General features: G+C 34.7%; 1 protein-coding gene across 1 annotated transcript; it reads right to left on the bottom strand.

Annotated features, from left to right (window-relative positions):
* Nucleotides 1-13,056: 13,056 nt before the first annotated feature.
* Nucleotides 13,057-14,502, bottom strand: LOC127098286 (60S ribosomal protein L24). Its single transcript, XM_051036834.1, has 5 exons — nucleotides 14,357-14,502; nucleotides 14,059-14,134; nucleotides 13,848-13,949; nucleotides 13,525-13,673; nucleotides 13,057-13,429 (listed from the first exon to the last, which is right to left on the bottom strand). Exons 1-5 carry the CDS (start codon nucleotides 14,365-14,367, stop codon nucleotides 13,273-13,275), a joined length of 495 nt encoding a protein of 164 aa, XP_050892791.1. The 5' UTR covers nucleotides 14,368-14,502; the 3' UTR covers nucleotides 13,057-13,272.
* Between the last annotated feature and the right edge of the window lie 7,706 nt (nucleotides 14,503-22,208).

The following is a 22,208-nucleotide window of genomic DNA, read 5'->3' as shown; positions in this document are numbered from 1 at the left end:
AGAACGCGCCCAGGACGCGTTTGATCCAAGGTCCTCCCTTCGATTCCAGGCTCCAGCGTTTCTGCATCTTTTTTTTATTTCTTTTCCATTAATCCAAAACGACGTCGTTTTGGGACGCGTTTGGTATTTCTTTATTTCATTTTTTATATTTTTTATATTACTTAAATTTTTGTTTCATTTCATACATGAACTTCCAAAAATCATAATTAATGGAATAATGATCCAAATGAAGCCAGGTTTTTTTCCACATGATCCTTGAAATGTCTAGTATTTTATCATGTGTTTTTCTTGATTTTATCATTTATGGATTTTGACTGATGAATTGTTACTTGATCAAGGTGCATTTGTGACATTACTCCATTCTTTCTATCATAAAATGCTCATACATGATCCAAATGCCTTGAAATTTTGCATGGTTACTCTTGACATGATGAGGGGTTTATGTGATTTTATTTGGCATTTTTTGCTATTATCTTCACTGTTTTTGGCACATGTACTTTAAGTGTGACAATTTGTGTCACACAATGGGATGATCAACTTGTTCAATTTAATTTCCATATCAATTGATCTTTGATGCTCCTGATTTTTTGTATGATGGATGTTTTGGATGTTTGGAATACTCATGAATTTTTCATGCTTTGTGTTGAATATCAAGTTCTGTTTTGGTTTTTTTGATCCACTTTTGACCCTAGGCTTTGACCTAGTGGTTTGGACTTACATTTGAGTTGTGAATTTCAGGTTCAAGTATGCATCACCATGATTGATGTTGCTCCTTCATTTGAGCTTGGTCATTTGTTGTGGTTGGCTAACATTTGTTTGTTTTGTAGGCTTTGATGATAAGTCACTTAAGTGTTTGCCTTGTGGCTTATACATTGTGCATATTGGGATTGTCTGTTTGATATTAACTGTTGTCTGATTGTCTGAATTCTGTACTGATTGATTTAGTTGTTTCCGCAGGTACCTAAGTTGCTTTAAGTTCATTTGAACTTTGCTTTGCTTTGCTTGTGGTTAGCATACCACTTAGGTAAATCCCTAAACTCCATGTAGTCTGGAAGACCTGTCATGTTACTTTGGCAGGCACCTGTCTGAAGCCCTCCTTAAGAGGCAATATTTGTGGTTGTTTAATTTTGTGCCTTGTACATTCAAAGACCTCTTAAGTGAAGAGGCATTGGCAGATAAAAGGGATGTGCAATCCATCCCCTGCTATTCAGTTGAGTCATTCATCCTGCTCACACCATGTGTTGATGCACTTTGAATAAAAACCCAAAATCTTGTCCATAGAGTCAGTCATTTTGTGAAGAAGAGTTCCTTCATTCTGAACTCCCACACTTTCTATTTGATTCAAGCTCTCCCAGGCCAGGGATAAGAGCTGTGAGGTCTTACCCTCACTTCCCATTTCATCTGCTTCACCCTAACTCTCAATGTTAGGGTTAAGAGCTAAAAACACCCCATTCCAGTTGGCTTGTTTCTACAGCCTAGCCTTGTATGAGACACTTGTTTGCATATAGTGTGTGTGCTTGCTCTCTTGTGAATGCTTGTTTTCTGTTTATTTGCTGTTTCAACTTGCTGCCTGTGCGAGTTAGGATTTGCTTAGATACCTCAACCTAGGACCATTGTGGATTGCATGATAACTATTAGGCTCGAGTCAGTCTCCCTTTTAGTTTGTCATTTCCCAGTCTCTGGTTAGGATAGAAGTTTCTCCCCTGTTAAGGGGAACTACGTTGCCCTGATCCTCATACCAGATGAGGTACGTAGGCAGGAGATCGTGCGAGATCTCTCCGGGCACCCTTTTTCTTTTGTGTGTGCGTTTGCTTGACAGTTATTAGGCTCGAGTTCCAGACTCCCTATTAGCCTGTCTGTTTGATAACCTCTTGTGTGTGTGTGGAGTCTGATGTAAGTCCAGCGATTGGCATTCGGTTTCCCGTTTGTTTGTTTTGCTTGGAGTCTGATGTAAGTCCAGCGATTGGCATTCGGTTTCCTGTGTGCGTTTATTTGTGGTTTGTTCGGAGTATGATGTAAGTCCAGCGATTGGCATTCGGTTTCCTGTTTGTTTTGTTGTTTGGAGTCAGATGTAAGACCAGCCATTGGCAGTCTGTTTCCATTTGCGTGTTTGCTTTGACGTCTCAGCGTCTGTGCGTGTGTTTTGTTTCGGCGTGTGTTAGCCGAACTACGGTAGCTCTGATTCTCATTCCAGATGAGATACGTAGGCATAGGATGCGATATCCTAGCGAGCCCGTTCCCCATTTCCCCGAACTACGTTGACTCTGATGTTTGTTTATGACAAACTACGTAGGCCCAGGATGCGACATCCTGTCGAGTCCGCTTCAGTCTTCTTTCGCCTATGTTTCATTCCAGTGTGTGTGCAGTTCTTGAGCAAATTTTCAGCAACCTTATTCTATTCTTTTTGAGCGTGGATCCTGTCGAGTACGACGGACGTGAGGGGTGCTAATACCTTCCCCTTGCGTAACCAACTCCCGATCCTTGAAATCTCCGGTCGTAAGACCATTCCTTTCCAGGTTTACTTCGAGCGTTTCCTTTCCCTCTTTTGGGATAAATAACGCACAGTGGCGGCTCTGTTTGTTTTTTTTTTCCCGCAAGTTGTTTTTTCGCGGATGCGACAATATGGATCAAATTGGATTGATTCATGGGCATGTACACGCCCATGCAAGCTTGTGCATGAAATGTCCAAATTTAGCAATTTCTCAAGTGTGCAAATATCAGTCACAATTTCTATAAATACAGGCCTTTGGAGCTCAATTCAAACACACCTTGCGCGCCATCTTTGCCCCCCAATTAAAACCCTCCCCATTCAAAGGAACACCTGAGAATTTTCAACTTGAAAATTGAGTTTGAATCTCACTATTTGGAGATTCAGAAACTCCAGGATCCAAAGCTTTGTACCATTGTCAAACCTCTCTTGCAAGCTTCTCAAGTGTGATCAGATCAAGGTTGAAGCAAGCAAGATCCATTTCTGCACAGCATTGAAGGTAAATTTCAGAAAACTTTACCTCTTCGATTCTCACTTAATTCTCATCAATTCTCTTAGATCTTTGGTTGTCTGAAGTCCTACCAATGTAGGCAAGAAGATTGAGTTACTTTGAGGTTAAATCGAAGCAACTCAGTTGTCATTCCTCAAAATTCAACTGCTCATATCTTTTTATATATTTGGAGTTAGTTGAAATTGAGGTCAGATTCGTGCTCTACACCATTTTTCTTTCAGATCATGTCCTTCTTTTTTATTTTGGTGATGGTTGAGGGTGGATCAGTCCGGTGAGGTCCACCGGAGAAGAAAACCGGAGTTCTGGCTCCGGCGGTGTGTTGGCACGTCTCCAGACCACAGGATCCATTTGAAATGTTTTAATCTTAGGCGTTGGTTTTGATTACCACGCGTGTGGCGCGCTGACTAGGTTCCACCATGGAACGCGCGCGCTGATCCACTTGAGCTGCCACCTCAACTAATGAGGGAGATCAAGTGGCTCACGTTTTTTTGATTTTCTGATTTTTGTTTTAATTCATTTGATTTTTATTAATTCATATTAATTTTAATATTGATCCAAAAAATATGAGAGTTTCACCAAAAAAAATTCAAATAACTTCCTCTTTCTTATTTTGAATTAAAATTATTTTTTGGATCATTATTAATATTTTTCATGATTTAATTGATTTTATGATTATTTTTAATTGTTTAAAAATACTTTTAAAAATACTTTGACCTTGTTTGACCTATGATAAATCTCATGGTCATTTCTTTGGTGTTTTGATGAGGTTTTAGGAATTTGATAAACCATATTTAATTTAAATGGATTATTTTAGTATTTTTAAATTGAATAAATGTCAAATAATTGTGTTGACCTCTTGTGATGGTTTGTGTAAGTTTGACTTGTGTTGTCGGGTCTTGGTCAAGGTTGATTTGACTTTGCTAGGTTAATATCATTGGATTTATGGGATTGATGGAATGTACATTCCATCTCCCAAAATGAATGAATAATATTAATTTGGTAAAAGTCCTCCTTTGATCAATTTGAGTTATGATTCATCCCCCCCCCCCCCCCCCCCCTCTTCATCTAATTCCCCTTCTTTATATATCCATTTCATTTGGCCTATGATGTCTCTAAATCCTAAGGCTAATTGATTGCAAAATCAACATGAGTATGGATGAGATTAGGCCACCTCTTTTGCATATTCTTTTTGTGTGTGGTATGTTTCATGAGCATAGTCCATTATACTATGTCTTTAACATTCATTAACACCAAAATTTTATTGCCCGACCTCAAATAGTTGTGACTTCTACATAAGTCCAATTACGATTGCTTAACATAGTGCTAAATTTTTGACACAAAAGGCATAGCATTCTAGTTAGTGAGATTGTAAGTCTCCCCTCTTTCATGATATTGTATGGAAACTTGGCCTTTTTTCCTTCTTTTGGAAGATGTATTGGCTAGGATCCATGCTTGTGATAAGTGGGTTGAGTGTTCTCCAAAGAATGACTTAAAACAAAAAGCAAAAGCAAAACAATACTAACTTCTAACTCATTAACAATTAACATTTAATTTCAAGTCCTTTATTTTAATGCACTTTAATTTTTAAAGTTATATTCATTTGCCATTATTCATACCATTCTGATTGTTTATGTTAGTGCCATTTTCACTTTGTCCATTTGGACCATATTGTGTGATATATCTTGTTTGTGTATTTTTTTTGTATGGTCTTTGACCATTAATGTACATAATAAGAAACAAAAAACTCAAAAAGACTATTGTGTGGACTGTTGGTTTGATCTTGAACAATTGGACTTAGAATTTAGGCAACATTCCTATGCTAAAGGACTTGGCCAATGCCAACTGTTGTGAAACCCAATGCTTGCAATTTGAAACTCCATCTGATACATCATTGAAGATCCCTTTGAGTTCATCTGCAACATGATCATTGTGAAGCTTTTATTTTGAACCTGTGACTTGTGGAATCCATCTGCTACATGGGCAAATTTGAGAAGACATCATGGAGTGGCTAAGGCTTGGATGGGGCTATCTTTATTTGATGCCCTGCTCTTCAAGATAATATTGTATGCATTGTGTGTTGCTTGATTCTAATATCCAAAGGAATTTGGGGTTTCTATAAGACATTCTTGTCTATTGGATTGCTACCCATCGGTCAGATCTTTTCAACTCTTAACTTTTAACTTTGTGCTTAGGATTAGTCTCTTCATCTCCTACCCACTTCTTTAATTTAAAAACCTCTCCCCCATTTTAAAAATTCTTCTTTGCTTGAACTAGTTTTGTTCTAAACTTTGACCACTTTGCAAACTAGAAACTTTGGCCTTATGCCATTCCATTTTCAAACTTCTTTTCTTAATCAAACTTGTAAATAGACTTAATTATACCTTACTTAAACTTTCAAAAGGCTAAAAAGAAATAACTCATTCAAACCATTTTTAGGCCTTCGTGCCTTTCAAACTTATTTTTTGTTAAAAGCAATGCACCCACTTTGAAATTTGTATCACGAACTACGAGGTTTTGATCTCTCATTTTTATGTTGGTACGTAGGCACAAGTCCGAAGGTCTTGTCAAACACAAAAATATAATTAATGAATTATTTTCTCATCCCCCCATTTTATTTGTTTGTAAACATCATTTTTGTATAAAATACATATGCACACAAAAAAAGGGCTCCCTAGGAGTACCTAGGACACTTTGGGTGCTAACACCTTCCCTCTGTGTAACCAATCCCCTTACCTGTAATCTCTGACATTTTATTAGTTTTGATTTGAAAACTTCTTACTTTTGGGTTTTGTTCGTACTTTTCCCTTTTCCCTTGTAAACAATAAAAACACGGTGGCGACTCTTGTTATTTGATGTCTTGCTTATCCATAGCTTGATAATCATGAATTTACCGCTACAAGAGTTGCCATTGAACTTTATTTATCCCAAGAGGGGGAAGGGAAAATATCTTTAAAACCCAAGGGAAAAGAGAAACGGGTAAGGAAGTCGGTTATGCAAGGGGAAGGTATTAGCATCCCTCACATCTGTTGTACTCAACGGGAATCGTTTTGATTGCTCTTGCTTGAATGGATGTTACTATCTTCTATACCTGCAAAACAGAAAATGGGTTAGAAAAAGAGTGCTCGAGGAGGATTTGGGCCTTCATACCTACATATTCTCATAGTGCAATGAGAAAGTCAGAGCCTCGTAGTTCGTGGAACCAGATAAAGAAATGGAGGAAAGCAAGAAAAGTGATTGCCAAGGATTTGCATCATAGTGCCTATGTATCCTCATAGTGCAATGAGGCAGTCAGAGCTCCGTACTTCAGAGGACTAAGACTGAAAGAAAGATAGATCGGGTGGTGTTTAAACCGAAAAAGGCTAAAAACTGACTAAAGCGTTGTTTAAACCAAGGCAAAAAAAGAAGTAGATAAAGGGGTGTTAACCATGAAGGTGATTAACCCAAATTGTGGTGTCATAACCAAGAACAGAAAGATAAAAGATGGTGTTAAAACCAAGAAAGGGGTGTGAACCATGAAGGTGATTAACCCAAATTATGGTGTCATAATCAAGAACAGAAAGATAAAAGTGGTGTGAAAACTAAGAAAGGGGTGTGAACCATGAAGATGATTATCCCAAATTGTGGTGTCATAACCAAGAACAGAAAGATAAAAGTGGTGTCAAAACCAAGAAAGAGGTGTGAACCATGAAGGTGATTAACCTAAAATGTGGTGTCATAACCAAGAAGAGAAAGATAAAATATGGTGTCAAAACCAAGAAAATGGTGTGAATCATGAAGGTGATTAACCCAAATTATGGTGTCATAACCAAGAACAGATAGATAAAACGTGGTGTCAAAACCAAGAAAGGGGTGTGAACAACGAAGGTGATTAACCCAAATTGTGGTGTTATAACCAAGAACAGAAAGATAAAAGGTGATGTCAAAACCAAGAAACGGGTGTGGACCATGAAGGTGATTAACCCAAAAAAAAGGAAAGCAAATTATGGTGTTTAAACCAATAGGAACTTGAGATGGTGATCCATATGGCTAGCTACAGACTTGACTGTGAATTCACTCGAATTGCACTAAAGTCTATGAATATAGGTGAATACTATGAGCAACTATGTCATTCTTCTAGTACCAAAAATATTCAGAATGAGGATAGGATGCTCCCTTTCTCCATTGCTTAAGGCTCGTGACATGCAATCCTTGTCAATGTATGACAAGTTGTTGAAACAGGTTCTCATAGATGCTCTGTGGGGATGAAGCCGATGGTTGATGCCTTGACTTGAGCTTGAGGTCTTATACTTGTTGGGAAGCTTGAGCTCCTAAGTAACAGAGACAAGTCACATCAAGTGACCAAGATACTTATGGTCGCTTGACAAAGACAAAGGGAATGTTTACAAAGTCAAAGGATCTAGTTGATCAAATGGAATTTGATCATGTTAAATAAAAGGAACAGAGATGGATAAAACACAATGCATGATTATACAAATACTAGTCTAGGGTCTCATTATTAGGTAGCCCAAGAGTAATCCATGTGGGTGCAAAAGTGTACTAAGCTTAGGTCCCATCATTAGGTAGCCCAAGAGTAAGCCATGTGTGTGCTAATGTGTGATAACTTAAACAAATGAATGTGATAAGCAGAGGTATAAGGCAGTGAACAAAAAACAAGATGACAAGCTCACGAGTTCCAAAGTACAACAGGTGAACAAGGTGTAAGTGATCAAGAGGTTATTGAGTCCAAGTTCACTCCAAATTAAGCATAGGTTTAAGCCCTAAGTCCAAATTCCAAAGTCTTTAACATCACTCCAAGTCAAGCATGGGTCTTAAGGATAAACTCTATCCATTTTATCATGGTTTTATCCATTGAGATTTTCAAGCAAATCAAACACAAGATAAGGAGCATAAGATAAGCAAGGCAAGATGAATAATGCATGAAGTGGGATAATGAATAATAAGACATAAAAGTAAATTGCAAGAATATAAACTGCGAGAATGTAAAGTGTTAGAGGTTTAGAAGTTAGATCTTAGGTGTTAGATGCTAGAAGGCAAATTCAAGTCATCGCATTGGGATCATCTATCAACAAGTCAAAAGACTCAAACATATGTTACACCAAGAGATCACATATCACTAACTCAAAGTGTCAAAAATATGATCAAATGATCATCTATCAACATATTGAATTAGAGAAGATTGAATCAACCAAGGAACCATCTATCAATGATTTGAAATGTTGAAGATATCATCAACCAAGCAATCACTCAAGCAAAATCAAAAGAATGACAAATTTTGAACTAAAAATGAAATAAAAAGGATTAAAAAGGATTAAAAATGGGAAATTAAAGAGAGAATCTAAACCATAAGCAAAACAATGAATAAATGGTCAAGAAAAATACATAAAGTCCCAAATATTACTCATGAATGGATTTCAAAACTTGGATGCAAAAAGGTTTGAAAATGACCAAAAAACAAATTGCAAAAGGAAATTAAAAAGAAAATGAACTAAAAATAATCAAAAATGCAAAACTTATTTTTAAAAAATATGAGAAAAATATATGTGATGTAAAGTATTTTTATAGACTTTGTGTAAAAAAATTAGATCGAATTGAATTAAAATGAGTGATAAATTAATTGGAAAAGAAATCAAATAAAAGAAAAAGAAACTAAAAAGAAAATTAGGGTGTCAACAGCTACATAATTCAAAAAAAACGCGTGGAAGCTTTTGATTGGACGGATTCAAATATTTCGCACCGTGGCGCACAAAGGAAGCTTCGCCTTCAACCTATGTCCAATTTTGCAGGTCACATGAACTCGTATTTTTAGCAACACCTAAGCATGGAGTTAGCTTCGCAACACATCATCGTCCATGTCTCCCTGCATCAGAGTCATTGATTGGCTCTAAGCAGGGAGAATTTTGCTCAAAAACACAAAGAATCCTAAGTGTTCAAAGTAAAATTTAATGACTAATACAAAGGATAATTGAATGGTAATTTGTGGTTTTTGATCAGTGGAACAATGTGAAGGGGGTGGTAACTTTTTTGCTCAAGGATTTAACTCGTAGCTACATTTCCAGTTGAAGCTTTCAAGGTTAATTATGGAAGAAATGGGAAGCACGATGCAAGAGGTTTCAAGGCAAAGTGATGATACAATTAGCTTCAGATGATGCCGAAGAAGCTTTCTGAGCAAAGATTTGAGGTTGAAAGAGCTTAAACCGAAGAAACCACAAACTGGTTTTAGAGTGATATCAGGTTCAAGTGAGGTGGGGTTTTTCTGGATTTTCAAGCTTGTAAATGAAGGCAAATCACTCCTCTATTTATAGGAAATGAAATGGGAAGCTCACACATGTCAAATAGATCTGAAATTCGTGTAACATATGGTTGACATTTGCAAAACGAAACTCGTGTGAAATGAGGAGTGAAAATCATGAATTGATGATTAAACCTGGTCATTTTGTGTTGGGTTGCACGCATTTTAGCATCAGAAACAAGTTTCACATGTGCAAGTCCCAAAATGAAAAATGACATGTAATTGCAAAATCTGGGGTTCGTACAAAACGGAGTCCATGGCACCACGTTTGAAGCCAGGCCAAGTGAAATTCACTCGTGCATTTTGTTATTTTATTTGTGCCTTTTGTTCATCTCATTGCAATGAGTACAATGCAAAAAGAACCACATCAAAAGGAGGCTTGAGGTGAAAATGGCAAGTGTTGAAAGTTAAGGTCATGACATGCCCTCTAGGTCAGGCATTTGATCAAACAGTCTTGGCATGTTTTGGGCATCTTGCGACTCCAAGTTCATGACACCATAACTTTTGATTCCCTAGTGCATTTTGATCCAAACTTGGGACAAATGAACTTTGACATAATCTTAATAAAAGGCAAAAGGATGCTAGAGCTTAAAATGGCATGACTGCCAAGTGAGTGTCATGACAAGGGTTTGGCCCATTTTTGCAACTTATCACTTTCCAAAATTGAGGTCCTTAAGGGTTTAGTTGATGCTTGATACTTGAAGCAAAGTTGTAGAGGAACTCATTAGGAACATTTGGCTCAAAAAAGCTTGTCAATTGGTTGAAAATTGAAGAAGTTATGGGATTTCGACCAAAAGTAAGCCACACTTGCAAATTAGGTCAATCAAACTTATGCAACTTGTGCAAGCTTGAAATTCTCTTGCATTCCAAGTCAAAATGATTATGGAATGAACATCCCTTAAATAAAACTTGATTAAGGCTTGAATGATCTTGAGGATGGCTTGAAGATTGGATGAAATGGCATGGAAATAAACACATGAACCACCTTTGAATCAATGAACCACACTTGCATCTTTCTTGACCAAAATGACCTTTTGATTTGTGTTGAATTAAGGCATGATCACCTACATGAACAAGAAAACAAACAAGTATCATCTCTTATTGATGCTTTGGTTAGTTGATAAATAAATCAAAATGAAAAAAACCCTAATGTTAAGATTAAACAAAGAATGTGGTCATGGTTGTGAGCCAATGACATAATGCAAAGGTCATGCTAAAGTTATGATGATGATATGATTCCATGTATGCAAATGAAACTAATCAAAAGGTAGAAAAATGGAGGGTGAATTTTGGGGTATGACAAACACCACGACTCTACAATGCATGTGGTATCATTATGGGCAACACAAGTCCATCTCACTCCTGATTTTCCACCTTAGAACCAGAGCACATCAAATCGCTACTAACACCTTTAGTAATGCTTCACTGATTTTCATCTAGAATCAGCTACTCGCTTCTGAACCCACATTATCGGACTAGAGCACATCAAACTGGATCGAAGTTCGTACACCATGATGCATGATTTTCAACAACATGCAATATCACCACAATTATCATCGTGCATTTTCCAGAATTATGCAGAACATCATAACAAATTATTAATTCAACAAGCAATAATAAACAACACAAAAATATCTCCAAACAGTGATCAAACAGTAACCTAATCACAGCACAGCAATAAAAATCGGAATCGACAACTTAATTTCAAGCAACTGAGCAAACATCGCTCAATCGGTAGCATGATGGGTTACTCGTTACCAATGTGACGTCTGTCACCTCTCACACCACCTCACATGTCATCACCATGGCGCTCGTCCCATAAAATTGTGTATGGGGACCATGACGGTCTACCCGTCAAGCAGCTAACGCCCGTCAGCGCCTCAAAGACCATGACGATCTAGTTGTCATGAGGGTGACGCCTGTCACCTTGAAGCAGAAACATAATCTGCATTTTGGGCCACGGGGTTCAATTCAGAACTCCTATTTTCCCTTCCCAATCTTCAAATCGATCAACAACAATAGGAAAAATATTATGTAACATAGAAACATCATTTATCCACCAATTAACATGCAATTTCATCAATTAATCATAGTTTTACATGTTTGTTCATCCAAATCATAACACACGTATAAACACCAATTCATACCAACTCCTTCAACAAGAACACACAACTCTCATGGTAAAACAGTGCACGAATTTCGCACAATACAACACATAATTCATACAATCACATAATTAATTCATATTCATCAATCATTCATCAAAAAGGGGGGAAATGGAAAACCTAATAGAATTAAGGATTTCCCTCTATCCAATCATGCATTCAACACCATACGATCAACACAACTACACATTCCAACAACTACAAGGGAATTCTTTTAAGCAGCTAACTAATTCCTTGAAGCTCAAACGATTTAGAAACAATAAGATACATTGCATTGCAGTAATCCACTTCAGAATGAATGTGCTTTACTACAGTTGCTTTACTTGTAGAGTTCGACAATGCAGCAGCATTCATTTTTTGTGACTGCATTAGGTTTATTTAATCAGAACTTCCCTCAAATTTATCATTTTCAGTCTTTCTTATAGCCAAGTGGAAAAAAAAACATTGATTCTCGTTGCTCCCGTTTATAAGTACTGCGTTGTTTCAGTATCAAACATACTTACTACAACTTGTCAGTACAAGATAAGTTGCATACTTTTTTTTGTTATATATCTTGTTCCAGGCACTCAAATATGTCTGTTTCTATGTTCAAACTCTTACAAAATGTGCTAAAATGATACTGATTATGGGGCACTCTGAGTAACCTTTGGCTGCTCAATATTGATAAATTGGATATTAGGCTTGGGTTGAATTATACTGAGCTTTGGATCCAAAATATCATCTTAATTTATAAAAGAATCTTAATTAAAAATATTAATTTTTAAGATTAAAAAATAAAAAAAAAATTAGGATAAATTATCCTATCATTATGAATCTTGATAACTAGACTAACGCACCAACCGGCTTCTTTTCTGAATAGACGAACACAAAATCTCAACCCTACCCGGCCCATTTTCCACCCCTAAGCAAGACTTATCTAAACAATAAAATTTGTATAAATAATTTTAAATTAAGACAATGAACTAGAGTATAAGCCATAACATAATGACCCCTTAACCTCTCATGCAGAGCAATCCACAAGAATACATGAATTATACATTAATCTTGGCGAAATGTAACATCCACAATGAACTTGAAGTTCCACTTGGAGGCTTCTCCCACACGCATTGCACGCCATGGGATCTCCTAAAATACTTCGCACTGGTTCATCCTTTAACAAAACCAATAGTAAGGTTACAATCTATTAGGGACCAGACAGAAGCTTGATGCAGATCATTTGCTTCATGGTTGGCCTAAAGAGGTTGCCACAACAGTTCAGCTTTCCAACAACCCTTGCAATTCAAACATCTATCCGATAAATAAATTTCAGGAAATGTCTCGGATGATCCAAACAAACTACAGCAAAACTTATCTTCTTAGGCAAACCTCATTTCTGAAAACCATCATTTCATAACATGGACTATGCGGAGCTGAACATTCATCCAACAGACGTATATTGTGACACAATGATATTTTTTGTAACACTAAGTTTTGTAAAATCAAAAAGAAATGTATTCATCAGAATCCAAATATATGCAAGTTACTCATGAGTCATGGCCTTTTGTAAAATTATTTTCCTGATATTTCTGTTGTGAATGATTAGAAACTATACCATATGAGATCATTTACTAAAGCAACTGAAACATAGCCATAGATAGTTCAAGCAATAGAAAGCATGGAAGAGAATTCATACAAACTCAAAATCAGTGACTGAAAAATCTTCCAAAATAAGTTTTTGACAAGACAACAAAATACAAGATTGATCCAACAAATAAATTATCAAAGCAAAAATTTCAAAACTCTACTCGAGAGCTATCCAAAAATCCAACACACCAAGTGTTCAGCGCTTTCCGCCTCCACCACCAAGCTTAGGACCTTTTGATGCAGCACCCTTGGTAACATTCCCTTTTCCTACACCCTTTTGTGCCTTAGCTTGACTTTCTGCCTTCTTTGCCTTCTTCTCATCCTTGGTTTTCTTCACTCTCTCCTTAATTTCACTGCAAAAAAAACATAATGACTTCAGTATGTGAGAAATGGTATACACATTTATATGTTTATCTAATCCTTGCATGAAATAAAAAAGAATACACACCGAAGAGCAGCTTCTCTGGCAGCATCGCGAACCTCAGGCTTCTCTGATCTTTTCTTCTGAATAACTTCCAAAGTTGCACCAACAATAGACCTTGAGTAAGGCTTTTTGGTAGCTCTGCGCCTCTTCTTTGCAGCTTCTTGGGCAATGTCCTGCACATACACAAACAAAAAATCAGCATGTATGAAATCAAAACACAGACTTCAAATCGCATTGCATCAAAATAAGAGATAGTAAAATGGCACAGTAACATGTATATATTTGATAGCTTGTCATTAGATAAAATACAGAACCATTAAAAACCATTTTACTCAAGCTGAATTTACCTTCTTATGTTGCTTCCGGTACATGGCAGTCCAGGTAAGCTTGGATGGCTTCAACTTGTTATGGAAGTACCTTTTGCATTTCGAATTAACGAAAAGGAAAACCTAATAATAAATCAACAAACACAAAAAACCATTAAATAAACAACCAATCACCAAAAAATCAAATTCAGAACCCAATAACAAACTTCAAACTCAGCCATATTCTTATCACCTGTGAATCACTTCGGATAAATCTGATTCCCCTCCCAGGATAGATCTTGGCACCACTAAAACGGCACAGCTCGGTCCTAACACACACCAATATCAACAACCCATTAGTCTAAACCCCAAGCAGAAATAATCCAAATACAAGACATTAGAGTAAATCCATTAGGGTAAACTAATAATATGATTATGAACGACAGAAAAAAAAATCGATAGAAACATCATTGAATGGGAACATAGACAACTGAATAGAATCAAAACATCATGAGAAAGATGAATGAAACAGAACAGGGAGAGAAACATACTTGAGAACCATTTTGTTGATGCTTCTGCTGTTGCCTGCCTTCTCTTGTGCCAAAAACTCTAGGTTAAGATGTTAGTCGATAACCTTATATAGTTCATTAGGTTTTCGGGTGTGCATTCTCTTTTTTGTCCTTTACAAAAACCTAATTTCATTTTGATCATTTTAATTTTGTTTTAGTTCTTCAAAATTATTTTATATTTAGATTTAATATATATTAATTTTATAAAAATTAAAATAATATAAAAAATGCTAAAATTTTAAATATTATATATATTTATAAAATTATAAATACTAAAGCCTACAAACGAAATTATTATAATTAAATAAAAATAAATAACTAAAAAATAAGGAGATAAGAAAAGAGAAATATCATCGGAGAATTATTCAGGTTCGGCTAAAAAGACTTAATCATATCCACCATAATTTTTTTTTAGAGTGGTTTGTATGCTTTAGAGCTTTTATAAGGTTTATAAGGTTATGCCTATTAAACCCCTAATATAAGGAAATTAACTTGCTGACCAACTTTTAACCAAACAATGAATACGACTTGAAGCGATTAGTCTTCACACCAAACAAAATTTTGTGTAGGCTAATATTCAACCAAGACAGAGTTTTAAGTGGGTTATCCTCCAAAACCAAAATCGGGATGATCTCAAACATAGTGGGATTTCAATATCAAGTTGAACTCGGAAACCAAGTGAGAGTTTACACCAGGTTGATCTCAAACTGATAAAGCGTTTAATCGGGCTAAACTCAAGAACTATTGTGGAGATTTTTAGTGGTTGATCTTCACGAACCAAAAGAGAGTTTTTTCAATGCTGGGGTTGAAAAACCAAATGAAGACTAACCCAATCTCCAGATTACTAATAAGAGCTTTTAAATGGTTTAGCTCCCAACCAAAATACTCAATTCCTAAGGAATGATTATTTATTTTATTTTTTTTGGAATAAGGAAAGATTATTTACTCAAGAGAAAAATCTACTCTTGGTAAATTTACAATTTTGCTCTAACCTATAACAATTTCCTCGCTAGACTCAAGCACGCTCTTAAAATAATATGGCTAAAATATGTGAAAAATATGAGATATTTAGATAGGTGATGAGTATAAAATAAAAGTAAGATTTTTCGCGTTTTATGAATGTGAAAAAGTGATAGAAAGGCTATATATTTATAGGTCATAGTGTGGTATAAATTTGGAAACAACTCACAAGTCTTTTAACACACCTAATCGATTAGGCTAATCAATTAGGCACCTTAAATAACTTATTATTAAGACCCAAAATGGAAGGGTTTTATATATACTTGTTACCAATCAGTAAGAGACTGTCATAGTCAATTATAGACTCCATTAGGCATCATCTAATCGATTAGGCATATGATCTAATCGATTAGACAGGTAAAAAAGACTCATAATCAAACAGAGAGTCCCCTAAACAACTGGTTAGGTCCCAAAAATATTTTTTGGTTAAAAAAATTAAAGGCTTCTCAATGTGTGTGTGTGTGTGTGTGTGAGAGAGAGAGAGAGAGAGAGTGTGTGTGTGTGTGTGTGTTTAATTTAGCCACAATACTTCCAAAAATACCCTTGTATCTTTAGAAGACATTAATCAATCAGACTCGCATAATCAGACGATATTTCAAATTTCTTATCTTTTACACTTTAAAGATTCAAGTATTGACATTATTAACTTTGACTTGAACACCACACAAGAACTTGAGTCTTCTTAGTGAGACTTGAGATATCTCCATGTTGATTACCATCATCTTGAATCTTATTCTGACGAGAATTGAGATATGTCTTCATAATAAACTTCATTATTAAGTAAACTACTTTATCAGAGATCTTTGTTGACTTCATTGAATTTTGCTTGGCACAAGGTGTTGTCTTCATAGATATGCATAGATAACTTAATTTCCAAGCATAACAATGATAATCGGGTTTCATTTGATCAAGCATTATCACTTGAGTAACATACCAAGCACCACCACTTGACAAACATATTATCAAGCCTCGTCACTTAAGCAAACATATCAAGCAGGATCACTTGAGAAATCATATCCTTGAACAACAAGACTCCTCTTAAGAGCATTGTCAACATCAAAATTAAGTCCATATGTTGTTGCAGTCTTCATACGTGCATGTATGTAGATTTGTGCATAAGACCAAACTGCCTTCAAAACTAGAGAAGAAACCAGAATCAAAGAAGATCTAAGAAACCTAGAAAAGAAGTTAAGAAAGATTACATATCTTGGGATGACAATGATGTGGAATCCTCTAACAAATAAGTAGAAAACACTTGTCACATGGAAAATAATGAAAAATATGAGGTAACCTCTTATTTTTCTTATAAAGACTTGTTTCACATGTGTAAAAAACTAACTAAAGAAACAAGTAAAAATTAGAACAAATTTTATCTATCTCTAAAGACATTATTTCTTCCCTCGAATTGAAAAATAAAAATTTATTTGAAGAAATAGAAATTCTTAAAGAGAAACAAAATGATCTGATTCAGAACTCCTCATCTTCTCACAAAGTCTTATATGAATCTATCAAGTGTGATCAATGTGACATTTTGAAAAGTAAAGTTGATGATCTTGAAACGTATTTTATAAATTCACTAAAGGAATAGGCAACGTGTATCTTTTGTTAGGTAACCAAAGGGCGTCTTACAGTAAGGATGGTAATTGTTATGAACCTAAGAAAACCAGTCAAAGCTTTAGCAATATTTGCAATGCCCAACCAACATCTAAATGCAAAACCCAAAAATGCAATTACTATAATAAAGACGACCATATTTATATGTTGTATCTTATCCAAAAAAACCATGAAAGTAAACAATAATATCCTCCCTTGCATTTTTATAAAGAGCACTCTGAATATAAAAAAAGAAATATGTTTGCTCATAATATGTACTCCACTAACATGAAAGGACCCAAAATGGTTTGGGTTCCAGAGGTCGAAAAGTCAAATTATGATGCAGATATGCTTGACAACTTGAATTCAAAATATGATATAGATAGTGGTTCTTCAAGTCATACAACTAAAGAAATAAATAAGCTCTCTTATTTCACTCCTACAAGGAGAAAAGTTTCTTTGTATAAAACAACAAGGCAAAATCATTGAATTTGTGATTTTTTATAAGATCCATAATCTTACCCTTGAGTTGCTCTAATTGATTAAAGTTTCATTTCACAATTCACTTTTAAGTAAGTTGTGTGGCAAAGGCAATATTATCTTTTAATTCTTCTATATGCGTGGTATTTAAAAACCTTAAAATAAAACATTTTTAAACATACTTCTTTTCGAAAAGATTGTGACTACATAAGAACTCATACATACTACCTCTGTTGAATTAACCCTGGTGGGTAGAAGTGGAGGTTTTGATTGTCCATGAATTATGGAAAAGACAAACTTATATAAAGATCAATAAGTAGAACACGATCAAGATCAAGATAGATTTCAAGATCATAATGAAGAAAATCATGTAGATCATCAGGATCTTCCGAAGAAATAGATAATGGTCAAAGACCGTCCTATCCAGAATGTAATTGGAGATATTTCTAAGGGAGATGCTACTCGACACTCCCTTAAAAAGGTATATAATTTTGTGGTTTTTATTTCATAAATTGATCCAAAAGGAATTTATGAAGTTGTCATCAACGAAAATTAGGCTCTTTCTGAGCAAGAATAAAATCAATTTGAAAGAAACAACATTTAGAAACTTATTCCTAAAGCTTCAGTCAATCTAGTGATTGGAACCTTAGTTGGTCTTTTAGAATAAGCTTGATGTTTTTGGAAATGTTTTGATAAATAAAATAAGACTCGTTGTGAGAGTTCATAATCAACATGAATGCATAGTTTTTGATGAAACTTATGCCCATGTAGCTCGATTTGAAGCCATAAGGATGCTTTTTGCTTTCTCATGCATTATATTAAACTCTTCCAAATGGATATAAATATTACGTTCTTGAACGGTTACATCTAGAAGGAAATTCATGTTAATCATCCTCCCGATTTTGTAAAACATTTTTTACTTATGTTTTCAAAATGAAAAAGGCTTTCTATAATATTAAAACAAGCTCCTAGAGGTTGGTTTGATAATATGAGCAATTTTCTACTTGAAAACATTTTTCTAATAATTAAGGATGATACAATCCTTTTTCAAACTGAGTACAACTTTTTCTCGTGCATGTCTTTTATCGGTTTAGTGCTACTAACAAATCCTTGTGCAAGGACTTTTTCGATATGATGCAAATTAAAAGGTCTATGACGGGGGAGCTTTGGTATTCTATTACAAATTCACCAATCATAGGAAAGCTTCCTTAAACATATCAACCTAAGGAATGTTTTGTAGCTCTAAAGGAGTGTTCCTTGGAATTCTAGTGAACTCGTGCAAAGCATCGGAACAAGAGAGAGTCGTTGCCCAATGGCTTTTGGTCATGATATTTCTATCAAGTCAAATGTTGCTCAACAATTGTGATTATCCTAATTATCATGGAACCTATTAGAAGGTCAAGTTGATACATTTGTAATGGATTTATCATTTTTGTTTTTGAACCAAATCTTGTATCGAATGATCCATAGAGAAGGAAAATCGATGGTGGTTCGTCGTTCCCTTGAAAGGGGGAGTTTTCTTATGTTACCTTTAAGCTTTTAGGTAGTACACTTAATAGAGGTTCAAAAAAAGAAAACTCGGATTGTCTCTTAATAAGTGGTTTATTAACTACTTAGTCAATACAAATTATTTTTTACTGACCTTTTGGCTGAGTTTTAAGTGTTTTTGGAGCAAAAGGGTAAAATCTAAAACAAAGGAGCACCGAAATCAGTATGCTAATATCCCAATATTAATCCAAGACCCAAAAGATAAAGGAGGATGAAAAGAGATTGTTTAAATATTTTCTAATGGGAAATGATTATCTCTTTAAAGAAATCTCGGCAAGAAATAAGTAGATTCCAAAATTACCTCTTAACTTAGAAAGCTACTAAGACTTGTTCAAGAAAGAATCAAGGAGGGGAATTCCTCAAAAATCTTATCTACCATTTGATCTCAGAGCTTGATGTTGCCATTTGTTGGGAGAAGTATGGTATTATGTATTGCCTCATTATGTCTCACTCTTGACTTATTATTTTCACCTCCTAATCGGGCAACTCATTTCTTATAATTGTGTAATCATGTGTTCTATGTGCTTGCTCTTTTTATCGCAATTTTCATGCCTTTTTTTATTATGCTAAAATGGGATAAGTATACTTTCAAAGGAGTTGAGTATATTATCTATACATATGAGGGGGAGTTTAACCATTCCAAAGATAAACTATTTATTTTCTCTTTTACCACGTCCATGATATATGCATTATCATCATTAAAAAGGATAAAAATATAGATTTATGTGCTTGCAAGTAGGAAGGTGGTGATTACAATGCTTGTTGTACATGTGACTTCACACATAAAAGGGGGTGAATTTGGTGCTTTAGTAAAAATTTGATTTAAAAAACTTTTTGGATCAAAATCAGAGTTGAAAACATTTTATAAGAGTTTTAAAAATAAGCAGCGGAAATTTAAATTGCATAATATAAAGTACACAAATATAAAGAGTTTAAAGGAAGAGAGAATAACACCATAAATTATACAAGTTCAGTAAAAAAAATGACTTAGTCTTGTCCCCAAGATATGATCTCGGGAGTATCTAATAAACTTAATATATTTTAATAGATTGAACTATTAAACCCTCTTATACAAAGAAAATGAAGTTTATGGCTAACTTCCAACCAAATAGAAAACTATGGAGTGAAGTAGTGAGTCTTCCTTCCAAATGATGGATCAAAACAGTTAGTCTTCTTTCCACAAGAAACTTTGAGTGGTTAGTCTTCAAGATTCAAAAAACGATTTTATCATGAGATGATCTTGAACCTTTGGAGATTTTAACATCAGGATGAGCTCGTAAAATGAAACTTGATTTTATACTGGACTAACCAAAAACCTATGAGATTTTACCACTAGGTTGATCTCGAACATTGAATACCTTTAAATGGGCTAAACTTTCAAACCTAAACGAATACTTTAATATATAATCCCCAAACCAAAGCTTTTTAAGGGTTTAGCTTCGAACCCAGGAAAATTATCCCTAAATGGATTAAATATCTATCCAATGTAAAAACAAAATCTTCCTCGGCGAACTTACAAATCTATCCTTCCAAAGTTACAACTTTCTCACTCACAAAATGACTTTCTCGAAAGCACTATCGCTAAACTTTAGTTAGAGAAAGTAAACAAAAAAGAATTTTAGAGAGAGTGTGAGATGTGGGATATGAAAACATGTTTCTGGATGTGAAAATATGTGGGAATGGAGGTTGGCACAAAAAAGGAAAAAGTTTTATGGGCAATAATGATGAGCTAATCGATTGGCATAAATCTCCAATCAATTGGTATGACTAATTTAATTGATTAATAAGTTCAAAAAGGAAAGAAAAGATATTTAGTTGTTACCATTCATTAAGGTCTTCTCATAATTTATTAGGGGATATTTTTTAACTGGTCCAATTGATTGCCAAAAGGTTTCAATCGATTGGCAAGAACAAAAATTTGCCCATATCTTTTCTAACATTTTCTAACTTATCTAGCACAACTTCATAGCATTTTTAGAAATATTTTCTTGAGAAAAATAAGTTTGAAAATATATTTGTGTGTGTATGGAATTGGGTACACCACTCAACATTTATATTAGCATTATACCTCAATAACAGATATTTGTAATAAGGTACAACAAACATGTTATCAACTTCAATACCACCCTTCTTTACACTCATACCATTATCTATTTTTATGTATAAAAGAAATTCATCATCACTAATTGTAGTACTATCAACAAATTTTTTAGAAAAATCTTTTGTGCATATGCCATTCGGCTACATACATGGAGAGTTATTAATTTTAGGTCCACAAGGACCATGTATCATAAGTGTCTATACAATATGAAATATGATAGGATCAAGACTTTTGTCATAATTTTCAGTAGATATGATTTTGTCAATATCATTGGCAGATCGACATCTAAATTCATGACGCGAGCAAATAAGTATGTGGGAATGTGGTAATCCACGCTTCTGAAACTCTATGGTGTAAACAACTGTAATTTAAAAAAAATATTAATTAAATATCAATGATATAACTTATTTATATTTAATTAAATATTGAAATAAGAGTTTGTTGTTAACAATACATACCTGCATTGACCTTGCCAAATATCTCCCCTTCCTTATGTCTTTAATCAATTGGCCAAAGTTTAATTTTAAAAACACGACAAAGAAAATTTGGTCTATCTTTTGGTTTGATTTCTTGCTACATCAACACTCCATGTAATTTAGGCTACTTTTGATTGCAAGTGAAAGTGATGAACAAATTTGGATATCCAGCCCATCTATGTATTGCATAACATCATGATAATTTTGAATTAGATAATGTGCACCACCTATAAAAGACGACGACAAAAATATTCTTTGTCATGCATTTGCAACATCAGTTTCTCTACAAAGTATTGTATTTGTAAGTCCTCTATACATCTCATTTCTTACGTCTTTTTGATGTGTTTTATACCAATTCAATCTTGAAGACTCTACCATGTCATATGCACCAACCAAAAATTACCGAAACAATTTTCTAGATAGCAGTAAAAGTGGATGCTCAGACTCTCTATGTTAAATCCTATATGCAAATCACTCTCTCATTGAAACTGTTTTTTCTATCATTTGTGTTCTCATTAATAAATTTTAATGGTATTCCTGGACGAAAACCATCATCTCCTTGTGGAAACAAAATTGGATACTATAAGGGTAAATATGATGGCATTATCAAAAAAAG

Source organism: Lathyrus oleraceus, chromosome 6 (assembly GCF_024323335.1).
Source record: "Lathyrus oleraceus cultivar Zhongwan6 chromosome 6, CAAS_Psat_ZW6_1.0, whole genome shotgun sequence".
Lineage (NCBI taxonomy): Eukaryota > Viridiplantae > Streptophyta > Magnoliopsida > Fabales > Fabaceae > Lathyrus > Lathyrus oleraceus.
The sequence above is the reverse complement of the archived record's forward strand: the minus strand, read 5'-3'. Positions and strand labels throughout refer to the sequence as shown.